Source organism: Apteryx rowi, unplaced genomic scaffold (assembly GCF_003343035.1).
Source record: "Apteryx rowi isolate R43461 unplaced genomic scaffold, aptRow1 scaffold_261, whole genome shotgun sequence".
NCBI lineage: Eukaryota > Metazoa > Chordata > Aves > Apterygiformes > Apterygidae > Apteryx > Apteryx rowi.
In genome coordinates this window covers 760,348-773,465 of record NW_020448986.1, presented here as the reverse complement: position 1 = coordinate 773,465, position 13,118 = coordinate 760,348, and the positions used below count along the sequence as shown (strand labels likewise).

General features: G+C 38.5%; 1 protein-coding gene across 1 annotated transcript in view; it reads left to right on the top strand.

The window, feature by feature from the left end:
* MAGI2 (membrane associated guanylate kinase, WW and PDZ domain containing 2) overlaps nt 1-13,118 on the top strand; it is a 307,050-nt gene that overhangs the window by 264,611 nt on the left and 29,321 nt on the right. Inside the window, exon 21 of the mRNA XM_026067739.1 lies at nt 346-489. Coding sequence (XP_025923524.1) covers nt 346-489 — 144 coding nt within the window. The remainder of the gene's footprint in view (nt 1-345; nt 490-13,118) is intronic.

Below are 13,118 nucleotides of genomic sequence, written 5' to 3'. Positions count from 1 at the left end.
ACTTCTGCATAGACATAAATGCACTTGGCTGCCGTGAAAATACTGTATTGAAGGTGAGTGTGGAACCAGCCTAGAGAGTTTAAGGCACCAGGCAACTGCTCGATGATGTCCTCTCTGGATAATTTAGACTTAGGCATCTACATTTTGCTAAAGCCTCTTTTTAATGGCCAAAGTAGGCACTCTTGATCTCACCCCTCTTGCCAGTACAAAAGTGTACTTTGAAGGTGTATTTGCATATATTAGTTGGGTAGCTGTGCATCTCAAGAGATGTATTTTCTTGAATGTAAATCAGTCTATTCAAATTTGTATGGTTAATTGTGTTTCATTCTTTATTTGTCTGTACAGGATTTTGATTATTTCACTGTTGATTTGGAGAAGGGAGCCAAAGGTTTTGGGTTTAGTATTCGAGGAGGAAGGGAGTACAAAATGGATTTGTATGTGTTGCGGTTAGCAGAAGATGGACCAGCAATAAGAAATGGAAGGATGAGGGTAAGTAATTTTGCTCTTTTGAATTGAGCCTATTGCAAAAATTCTGAGAAATGCATTGTAAGAATTTCTGTGAACTGTATTTAAGTAATAGCTATATTTGGTGATGGGGTCAAATAGAAAGCAGTTGTTTCACCTCCAAATATGTTTTAAAGAACTAAGGCCAAACGCCTCTGATAATATAAACTTGTCCTGGAAGACTTGGGAAATCACTTGAAATATATAGTAGGTCTGTACAGTTTCTTTGGGAAATAAATATATTACATTTTGTTGATAGTAGATTTTGCTTTGTTGTACATTTTTCTCCTTATACCGTCATTTGTATCTAAGCACCTTAAAATCTCTGTCAATGAATTTGGTACTTTGATAATATTATCAGCATAATTACAGTTACTTCGCTAATCACAAAAGCAAAGTGGTAAATATATGACACTCATCAGACAGTTATGAAACCTAGAATCTGGTCTGTGTTATTTTACTAATTTAAGCAAATTGCCTTCCTAGTACTTGTCAGCTTTGTTTATTGATATTATTTAATCTTCTCTGCAGGGACCAACTTTCACTATTTATTTGTATGGGTCTTAATGCATTGGAGTCCTGTATTGGTAGAAGTAGTAATAACAACACATTCAAATACCAAATTTAATAAAATTACAGCATCCACTTAGAAATTCCATAATAAAAAATATATGTTTTGTGTAGGAAAAATAACCTCATCAAAAAAAAGATGCTTTTAATCTGCCCAGTTGTAAGAAAGGAGAGGCATAAAGTTATCAAGGCGTATATACATTACAGATTAGTGAGTGCAAAAAAAGGAGTAGGGGAATCCACAGGTAAGAATCTACATATAAGATTTTCTTTATATATCTAATTAGTGCAACCTTGTTGAACCAATATTTAATTATGAAGATAGTCAATGGAAATTGTGTTTTACTACTATTTTTCTACTGAATTACTACTATTACAGGAGTAATAACAGATTTTGTAAAGGTCGTGGTTATTAAACAGATTTTTTTTCACAAGCCTGACAATCTCATCGAGTTTGGCTTTATAGTTAAAGAGCATTGTGATCAATGTAAATATGCAGATGCAAGACTTCATATACAGACGGATGCCTTCTGCATATAACTCAGGATTTCTTATTATGTTTCATATTGCTCTTAATTTGCCCACTTTGTAGAATTTTAGAATTCAGTTAGTCCTTAGCTGTACCATGGAGTTTAAAACCCCTGGCACTGGGAGCTTGCATAAGGAAGCAACAGCATAAGGAGTCTCTTTGGCTAGCAACCCAGGCAGTCAAACAGTAACTGAGAACTACTCCCACAATATTTATTGTATGAAATATAGGTGAATTCATGCTGCAACTAACATTAAAAAAAAAAAAAACACTCAAGAATATCTTCACTTGTGTTTTCATTCTTTCCTTTACTGTAGTACTATTGCAGTTAGTTGTTCTTAACAAAAAGACATAATCAAGATATACATTATTAGCCAAATATAATTAAAGATGAGGAAAAAAGAGTTGTGTTTTTAATAAGCTCTGGAATCACATATTTGGAAACATATGGTTGCGATTGCAGACTTTGAAGGACAATAGCTTTTGAGAAGGATCATTTCAAGCTGTATTAGGCAAAAAATCTCACCTATTAAAATCTATGCATCACTTGAATAGTACCACAAATAAAGTTACGCTATCCTCTTTGTGAATAGCCTAAGTATGTGAAGTATGCAATATAAATACTTGGCTCTCTTCAATTTCATTAGGAAAATCTCATGTCTTATCATGAAAAATGCTAATTTATTTTCTAAAATAACTTCTTTTAAAGCTTTCTTTATTGAAGTAGGTACTATACAAAGCCAAGTGTTAATCTGGCCAGGCAGTTCTATCTTAGATTTTTTTTTCTCCAGTTTAAAAATGCTGTTCCTCAGAATCAGTTTTACCCTCCAGCCCTGTCACTGAGTCTTGGGTCATATTCTCCTGTTTAATAGCCATTTTAACCTGACAGTCACAAATGGGTTTGGAACTCACAAGACCTTTATCTCCAGTGACCTGGAACTGATTGACGGAAGTGGCACAATAACAGCTGCTTCGAAATAAAAAATAAAAAATAAAAATGCATTTAATTGCAGAAAGGAATAATGCATATAGGAAGATGAGCAAAAGAAACTGAGTCCTGTACCCATATCTCTTTTCCTAAGTTTACATCCTATGTCAGTAATGTAGGTTCGTTCCCATTCTTTGGCTGGGAGACTCAGCCTGGTTGCTACAGTTCTGGATCTCTCTGTTTCACCGGTGCGTCTCTATAGGAAACAAGCAAAAATTGTTCAGTCCTTCTCACTTCATATACCATCACCTTTAAAGCTCAGAATCTCTGATCCTAGGCTTTCAGCACAGGGATGCTTATGTGGCAGGATCTTATCGGGATATTTCCCAGCTAATAGCTCTTCTCATGGTCTGCTTATCTCTGTCACTGTTTTGCTTCTTCTTTCTTCCTCCTTGAAAAGCCGTCTTTGATTTAACTGTCAGCCTTGCAGAAAAACATCAAGCAGACAAAATGAGGTGCACATCTTGCTTACAGAAATAATACACATAACACCACCATTTTTCCCAATAACCAAGCCTAGAAAAGAAAAATTTAAGCAGCCAAGCTGTTGAAAAAAATAGATGAAATAACGAAATATTACCTTTAAAACCTATAGGTTTAATTACTAAAACATATTCCACAGATATTTTGTTGTCAGTATAGTTATAGACAACAAAAGCCCTGATAAAGGCACATTTATATTGTTATAAATCTCCTTTCTTTACAAAAATAAATAAAAGCATATAAAGTACCTTTGCAGTGATAGAGCTACAGCTGTAGTAGTGGGTGTGGTTAAAGCAATGCAATCTGTAACTGAAGACAGCTCCAGATAAGCAAGTTAGTTAGTCTGCATTTTGTACTCTGTGCTAGTGGGCACTGCAAAACCTCAGTGATGGGATAAGCCCAACAGTTATGCTCCATTTGGATATGTGGTAAAAAATGTGAAAGTTTATCAGTACACATTCAAAAGGTTTAGAGGTTTAAATACATATAAAAGCATTATGCATTACAACCATGGAGTACAAATTTTAAGAAGTAAAATTTAAGATTGGATGTAAATAAAGAACTACTATGAAACTACCTCTTGTAAAAAATAGAGTAGATACATTACTGAGGAAGATAACTGTGAAAGGAATATGAGATACCTTTGCTGGGAGCAAAGAGAAATTGAACCAAATGACAATGATGAAATGAAAGGAAGAAAGTAAAATCAGAATTAAAGCATCCTCATGACACTTTTAATTTAATCTTCAGACCCTTATGAACTCCAGTGAAGCTTGGAAGCAGATGAGAGAACTGACTGATAGATTAAATAGAGCAAAGCATTGGAAGTGACCAGCTTCCATTGGTCCTGCCAGAACTGTCTGGCTTCAAAAAGATTGATGGAATGGGGAAAAAGGTGTAATAAAAGTTTGTTGTTCCTTCCCCATTTCCAGCCAGAAAGTCTTATCCTTCTCACTGGGAATGGCACACTAGACACTTTGTGTTCATATTGGAAACAAATCAACTGATGAACTCACCATTTTAAGAATACTAGGTCTAAAATAGTCCTTAATTCCCCTTCATGACTGATGGAGCTTTCTGCTCCATTTCTGCCAGATTGTTCTGGGAACCTGAAAGGTGGAAGACTACTGAGTTGATGTCGTACTGAGTTCACCAGTCTCACCAGCATATTGCTTTTCTACCCAAGGGCCCCCTTCTGTCTGGCTATGAAGACACTGCATTATCTCTTAAGGTCCGACATGTGATTCCCTTAAAAACAATTGTAAAACCTTTGCAGTGTAAATACACTGTTCTTAGTCCTAGTACATTTATGTGCACTGAGATTTTTATTTGGGCTCATAGATTCTGGTTCTGCAGAAAGCCTGGACACACATCCTAATCTGACTTGGATGAGTCTGCCACCAGATATGGGAAGGAAATGTCCACCAAAGGAGCCAGAAGTCTACTGCAAGAAGAGATTCTCCAGATGACTGTTGGACTAGAGGATCTCCAGAGATCCCTTCCAATCTCAACCATTCTGTGATTCTGTGAGATGAGTCTTCTGCCCCCATGGTTGGTAACCTATCCTCAGCAAGTCTTGGAGAGCCACAGCAATAACTGTGTAACTTCGTATGAACCCACACACCAAGCCAATTAACTTCGGCAGGATTTCATTGTAATTCTTGGATAAGAGATATGAAGATTTCTTGCAAAAGACCTCTGTAGAGATGTACCTCACTGCTGAAATGGAAGCTAATACAGCCCACTATTAATTCTGTTAGCTGAGCACAGATCAAGGTAAAATGGTTAAATCTGAGGCCTTCCTTGGTGAAGGGTTACAGAACTTTCAAAAAGTGATTCAAAATGTTTCTATTAAACTAAATGAATTTTCACAAAGATGGAGATATCTTACAAGTCAGGAGTAATGAAGAAGAATTTCATTAAATTTAAGGAAATGACTATAGGAGAAAAAAACATCCAAAACTTAAAATGGCGGAAAGACTCACTGAGAGGTCTGAATCTCCACCAATCTTTCTTCTATATAAGGGAATAGCAGATATGCAAGGCTCTGTCCACATTCACCATGGCAAAAAGGAAAGTAGAGGTGAATAGGACCATATTTGTGCTCCATATAAGATAAGGATGTATTAAAAGAACCAGGAGAAATGTTTGGAAAAATATTAGCATCTTTGATATCTTATATCCAGAATTGGCCTGAGTCAGGGCACATCAGGAATCCAGTTCCCAAGTAATCCTAACATGAGGAAAAAATTGTGAAACCAGTTAGTGGTAAGACGAATGATGATGATATTGGAAATAAAGCTGCAAGGCTTAGTCTCAGATTAGAGCAAGATTACAGTAAACATTATCTTTAATAATAATATTAAGGAAGTTAGGTTAGTCACCAGAGATGAGGGACATAACAGTCAAAGTGGAGCACAGTTTCCCCAGCCTTTGAAGAGTCAAACTGTATTAGTATACTAGTAACAATTTTACTTTAAATAAGATGAGGCTCATGATAACTCATAGTTTTCTTCTTGTCTCATGTCGAGAACAATGATCAGCTGAGTTCTGCCTGCAAATCTCTACCCCTTCCTGCCTTAGAGATAAGTAACTACTGACTGCTCTCAGGAGATTTGTTAAGGATGTTCATAGCATTTGCTAGATGTGTGAGATATGATCAACAGATCTTTTAGTGCCTTGAATGATATCTCTTCCAGTCAGCATGCTTATTGAAACCAGCTTCAGAGAACAAAGAGCCTGTAGCTGAGGGCTGCAGAGATAGAGTATCTTGCACAATCGGGTTTAGCGAATATGAAATTCATGAAGAATGAGGGTGAAATGTGCTTTTTATACACAGTGTACATCTATGTCATTTTGTCACTTGGTGAGTTACATCGTCTTTTTTCACTTATTCCATGAAAGTCATACTTCCCATCTCTGACATTTCTAGTTTTACTGGCTTGTCAACTCATTTTTCTCAGTCCACAAATGCCAGTTAGCCCTATCTCTAGCTTTCTCATATCTCCTAATACTACATTATTTTTCTCATTCTTTTGTAGGTTTTTCTCATATATTTGCAAAACAAACTTCTGAAATACAAGCACTGTGGAATTTTATATCTTTCATTTTGCAGTCCTGCATTGATTCTTCATTTCTTTTTCCTGTTTATTGCTTTTCCTCCCACCTGTGCATCTCTCTTTGTTTCAGTTGTACAGATCTGGCAGTAAAACTAAGCACAAGGTACAAGAAGTTTCTACAGTGTTGACTGTGAACATCTGTGCTGCTGTTCCACAGGAATTTTTGTGGCTTTGGTCTATTCTGCCTTGCTGAGCGAGCAACACAATGAGACTCTCCTTTACAACAGTAACCCAGTTATGTTATGGCCAGGTTCACTGGGTTCTGAAAACCAGCATAATTTGTGTATTTCATCCCTTCTCACGATAACACAGTTCCCACCAGCCTTCCTCATAGTTATTCAAGAAACTTCACCCTCCAACATCACAATTATTCCTAGCAAAAAGGGAGAATTCAATATTCAAGAGTCAAGGGCCAATCACATAAGAAGGAGCCTGTCTTACCTGGAAGAAAACATTTCCCTCTTTGTAAGTGTCCCAAATATGAGGTTGGGCAATTCCTTTTATTTTTTACTTCTAACAACATGACTTCTGTGTTCTTGTTTGCAACGATGGACAGAGCACCAATGAAACTGATAATCTGATATTTAAGCCTTCTTTTAAGCCATGAGACACCTAAGTTTAAGTCCGTTCAGAAATCCCTGCAGAAGAGCCTAGAGACCAGGCTTTTAAACAGTAGGGTGTCATGTAAAAGTTGACTATTGCTAAGCACATCTCCCAGGAGAAAGTAGTTAGGATAAAGACTAGCTTTTCAGACTTCTCAAGGAATAGGCAATATCTAGGCAGCAGTCTGTCTGGACTGTCTAAACCCTGCATAACAGTGGAGTTTAACAAGAGGCTATGCACCTGTCTCCCCAGAGCAGGACGTTCCTGAGCACACATGGACACCTCAAGTCAGGCACCCAGGAATCATTTCAGCAGTTCCGGGAGGTACCAGTAAGACTGTACCCTGGATACTGGCGTAGAGCTGAAATGCAGGCAAAGTTTAGAGCAGTTTTAGGTAATTATGTCCCAAAAGTGTTTAGAAAGGCTTTTATATCATGTAAAGAAGAAGTCTTTTTCTTCTGTGTTCATCTCAGGTTTTTTTCCATTTCAGCTTTCTTTGATTGCTTGTTGTGTGAAACCACACAATTAGCTTAGTGTTCATCCAGTTACTTTTTATCAGTGTATCCATTTTTAGCTGACATGATTTCTAGGTTTTTAAAAGATCAAAGGCATCTCATTCCATCAATTAAGGAATCATTCCCAATTTGAGACTTGAACAAAATACAGCTTCCAGATTCAGCCCAGATTATCATGTGTGTGTTATGTATCATCATTCTTTTTAAAAAGTATCTTTCGTAGCTATTGTCTTATTTCTCAGAAAACAAAATCCAAGCTTAACTGGCTGGGCTACCACATACACTCTTGGGTGAGATTCCCATTCCACAGCTAAACTTTAACCAGAAATACTCTCTAGCGATCACATACAGTTTCTTTAGGTTCACTTACAGATACTTTCTCCTAAGTTTTGTGATTCCACACATTACTGCTACATTTGTTTTATCCCTCCAGAACAAAGTCTCTGTACAGTTATCTCAGCTTTTTTAGCCCTTTGAGAAGAGATAAATGTGAAAAAGCACTGACCATCTACAGGACTGACTGTTTCCTGTCAGAGATTATCCACTAAAAGCTCAGAAAGGAAGAATAAATGATTTCTTACTCTACAGTAAGTGAAATTCGTTAAGAGGATGTTGCCATGATTTGCACTGTTTCCTCACTGATATGGAGGCCTCACCTAGATCTCTTGTTAATGAAGAACTGGGTGTTTGTTGGGGCTGCTCCATCTCTGATTAGCCCCACATTAAAGGGTTATTTGCTACAGTCTCCAATGGAATACAACAGATGTTGGAGTCCATAAATACAGCAAGGAAGAATTAGAGGTTCGCTTGATGGTGACTAGAGCAAAATTATTAAAAATAGGAGACAAAAGCAGTTGTCACACAGTAGAGACAGTAGGTGACAGATAGATACAGACATTTCTTTATCCAACCAAGAGTGCTGCAGCAAAGAAATGGGAAGAATGCAAGAATGGCTTGATCAGCCTTCTTACAAGCACTTGGGACAATCACAGTATCTAAAAATAAACACAGGATTGAGCAGTGTAATGCTTAATTTTTGCCATAGCAAACTTTGGATTCCTGTTTTGGATGCTAACAGAAAGAAAACTGAAGCCTTTGAGAAATAGTGCTTACATTGACTTGTGCAGGTCTCCAGTTCTTAAAAGGCAATGAAGTCCTCTGTTCAAATATTGGAGAAAAGAGGATATTGCAGTTGGAAAGCCTCTTGCAAGTTTATGCTAGTCACAGCAAGCAAAATGGTGAGAGGAGCAGTGGTAGATCCTAGCAGCAGGATGTTATGCCCACACATGTGGGACACAAGGATGCTTCAGGAGCATACAGTGCCGTGCTAGCTTCCGTTTGGCTAAAAGATACCAGGTCTTGTGCACATATCTGAATGATAAATGCCCACAGTGTGATTCATGTCAGTTAAGTAGCCAATCTTTTCTACATAAGTAGCGCTTACTCTTAAATCCTGCAGCATACCTGGCTTGCTTTATGCTATAATATAAATCTTACTTCCATAGTAAACGTTCAGTGAATGTCAACACTGTCATTACAATGGGACATAAAGACAAAGATATTCTTAGTCCCATCCATTTATTCTGTGATTTGTGATCCATCTGAACAGCACAGAAAGATGTTTAGCTATGCTTTCCCTCTGAACTGCATGTCCCTTTGGGGTAATCTCATTCACATGCCAATTCCCTACTACATACATCACTGTCCAACTTCACTTGCAGTGAGACCGGGTGTGATTGATCTGAACTCTGGGAATTCAGCTGGGATACTCAAGCATATTATCTGTATGCCAGCCTATGGTAAGATGAGCTGGCATGCTGGTTTATTGTAACTGGCAGAACTCAAGGAAGACTATATTGACATGTAGACATAACACTGATCAACATTCTTGTGTCTGCGCAACAAAGAAATGCAAAATGAGCTCCTCAGGGATACTGAATACATTTTGACAGTCGAAAAGCTTAATAAATCAAGAGTGAAATAACTGTAGGTGAATTCAGAATTTCTCTAAAAAGCAGAGTATGCTTTTTAGAATTTGTTTGCAGAAAGACAAGGAGAAAGAATACAAAGAATACTTCTCTCACACATGTAGTTAGCATCTCAAAAATGTACTCAATTTGATACATGCAAAGCATCCTTGTAATTCTATGCCTAATAACAAAATCCTTGTAGCCAGCTATGAAAAAGAACATTGAGTTAATAATCTTACTTAAACTGGCTTAGTATAAAATTTTGCAAATAGAATACTTAATTGGCAGGCAGGCACCATATTCAAACTTGTATTCTAGCAAAGATCTACAAAGTTTTCTGGGTCTACAAAATGAATTAGCTCTAACTTTAAGAAATTAAGAATTGAGAGTATAAGAAACAAATGTAAAACACACCAAATGGTAGCTCTGATAAGTGAAACACATCATCCAGCAACAGGGATGGCGGAGACAGCTGCTCTTCTGTATCTCCCAAACAACTACAAGTAGTAATTGGAAGATATCACTTCTGAAGGTAAAAGGATACGAATATTAGACCCACACCTAAGGCCTGCCTAGCCTAGTACCCTCACTCCAACAAGAATAAGTAGAGGAAGCTTAGGAAAGCAGTGTAAATAATAGGACAAGCGTGAAATGATCCTTTACCAGGTATAACAACATCCAGGCCCCTGGCAATCAGCAGTTTACAGATTTTTTCTATGCTGGAATTTTCTTCCAGGCCATTATACTTAATAACAAGCACTATTTTTTAATCATTTATTTGAATCGTCTTGTGCTTTTGACATCCCTGATATACTATACAAAATGGATTCCAACGTTAAATGCTGCATTGTTTGAAAAAAAAACACTTTTTTTGTTTACAACTGCAATGTAATAATCTCAGGATTGCTTCCTCATTCTCTGTATCATTCCTTATTTTACTGAGCTGTGTCATATCCACGCAGCAGGTATGACACCTTTTTCCCACTGAAGATTACCAGTCTATGTCATCTTGCTTCATAAGGGAGCTGTTCTTTACCTCTGACCAACCTCCTCTGCCCTCTCCAAACCTCAATCTATCACATTCTTTTTGAGATGGAAGCAGCAGAACAACCTGCAGTTTTCAAGATATTGGTGCTCCTGAATGACATAATGATGGTTTCTCCTTTATTCTCTATTCTTTCCCTAGTGGTTAACATTCTGTTTGCTTTTTTTGACTGGGCTAACATTTTCAGAAAACTAACCGCAAGGACTATAAGGTCTCTTTCTTCAGGGGTAATCACAGAATCACAGAATCACTGAGGTTGGAAGGGACCTCTGGAGATCATCTAGTCCAACCCCCCTGCTCAAGCAGGGTCACCTAGAGCACGTTGCACAGGATTGCATCCAGGTGTGTTTTGAATACCTCCAGAGAAGGAGACTCCACCACCTCTCTGGGCAACCTGTGCCAGTGCTCTGTCACCCTCACAGTGAAAAAGTATTTCCTCATGTTCAGATGGAAGTGTCTGTGTTTCAGTTTGTGCTTGTTGCCTCGCGTCCTGTCGCTCGGCACCACTGAAAAGAGTCTGGTCCCATCCTCTTGACACCCTCCCTTCAGATACTTGTACACATTGATAAGATCCCCTCTCAGCCTTCTCTTCTCCAAGCTAAACAGGCCCAGCTCTCTCAGCCTTTCCTCATAAGAGAGATGTTCCAGTCCCCTAATCATCTTTGTAGCCCTTTGCTGGACTTGCTCCAGTAGTGCCACATCCCTCTTGCACTGGGGAGCCCAGAACTGGACGCAGTACTCCAGATGTGGCCTCAGCAGGGCTGAGTAGAGGGGGAGGATCACCTCCCTCCATCTGCTGGCAACACTCTTCCTGATGCAGCCCAGGATACCATTGGCCTTCTTGGCCACAAGGGCACATTGCTGCCTCATGCTTAACTTGGTGTCCACCAGCACTCCCAGGTCCTTCTCCGCAGAGCTGCTTTCCAGCAGGTCAGCCCCCAACCTGTACTGGTGCAGGGGGTTATTCCTCCCTAGGTGCAGGACCCTGCACTTGCCTTTGTTGAACTTCATGAGGTTCCTCTCTGCCCACCTCTCCAGCCTGTCCAGGTCTCTGTGAATGGTTCATTTAGAGTTATTGTGTATGTAATTTTCCACATATTCAGTACTTAACACTTATCAGCATTGAATTTCACCTGCTGTTTTAACACACAGTATTGCGCTATCTTTTTTACAGCTTTTAACATTAAATTTAGGTTTGACAATCCTGCATGGTATTGTATTGCCTCTAAATCTTATCACCTCAATCTTCAACCTCTTTTTCATACCATTTTCAAATATGCTGAACAAAAAAACCAATATGGTAAGGTCTCTTGATGTTGAAACTGACCACTTATTTCAGGCTTTTTTTTCCTATATTTTAATCTCTTATCTAGAAGACACTATTCTTTCTCATCACACAGCAGAGCCTTTATTGAAGAACTGTGTTAAAAGCTTTCTGAAAATGCAGTATACCGACTAGATCCCATTTATCTACATCGTCATTGACAGCTTCAATGACCTGCAATAGATTTGTGAGGAATGGCTTTCCTCTACAAAAGCCTCACTGACCCTTCCCCAGTATATCATAATTATCCATATGCCAGCTAATCCTAACACTCCTTATTGCTTCCATCAGACTGCTAGAGTGAACATCAGACTCACTTGGTTAGTTTCCAGGACCATCCTTAAAGACTGGTGTCACACTTGCCACTTCCCATTCCTCTTCTACTAAGCAATTTACTGATTTAAACAGTAGATTACAATCTGTAGCTACTAGTTCAGCAGCTTCATATCCAAATTTCTGTACAGTCATGGATGAATACCATCTACCTGTGGTGGTTTCTTACTATTCATTTCATCAATTTCTTCTAAAAGCTTTTCCACTGACACTTCAATTGGAGTCAGTTCCTCAGATTCAGCCCTGTGGTGAGCAGACCTTTTGCAGGAATTTTGCTGCCCTCCTCTTTAGTGAACACTGATGCAAAGAATTCAGCCAGCTTTTTTTCTGTGGCCTTCTCTGCCTTTCATCCATTTGAGATCATCGGTTCTCCGTCAGGCTCCCCGCTGGTATAATTAGCTCTTAAGTTTTTAGCATTTTTGTCCTCAAAATCTTTTTGTGGTTTATCAGAATTCTTGTTCTCTTCTGTTTTCCTGCTTGGAAGCAGTGTCTGTGAACACTTATGCCTAGGCCTTTATGTACGATCTTTAAATTCCACTTATCAGCTCTTGGGTTTACTTCACTTTTGTTCAATGAGAATTGGCTGAGCCCATCAAAAAGACACCAGCAAATTTCTTCTTCTTTTTTAACAATCATCTCTACTGTATCCCATCCATGAAAGTAGTGGTGACAGTACCTGCTATTAACATATTATGCTACACTGAGTCATCCTGGCTGTATTAAAAAAAATGTTTGATATATCAATTAACTCCAGTAAGATGATGATTTTTCCTTTTATCTTTGACATGTTTAATTCCCATGTATATGGATTATTTTGAAGCAGTGCTACAGAAGGCATTGACTCTTCAGTATAGTACTGTGAGTCCCCTTTGCTGTCCTGTTAGGCGCCCACCAGTGCAAACTCCGTTTCTCTCTCATGCACTTCTCATTCTCCCCAGATGTTGTCGTGCACAATTTCCAGTTTCCAAGCTTTCTGTCTGTAATAGCACTTTTAATGTTTCTCCCTCTCTCTGGAAAAAGTGAAAAGTGGGGGGAAAAAAAGCTAGACCACCTGCAGAGGAGTGGCGTGAAAGCCATTTTTGCTCTATACCAGCTCAGCTCAGTCCGTGTCCTATGGCCCCTCTTTTCTCTGCCC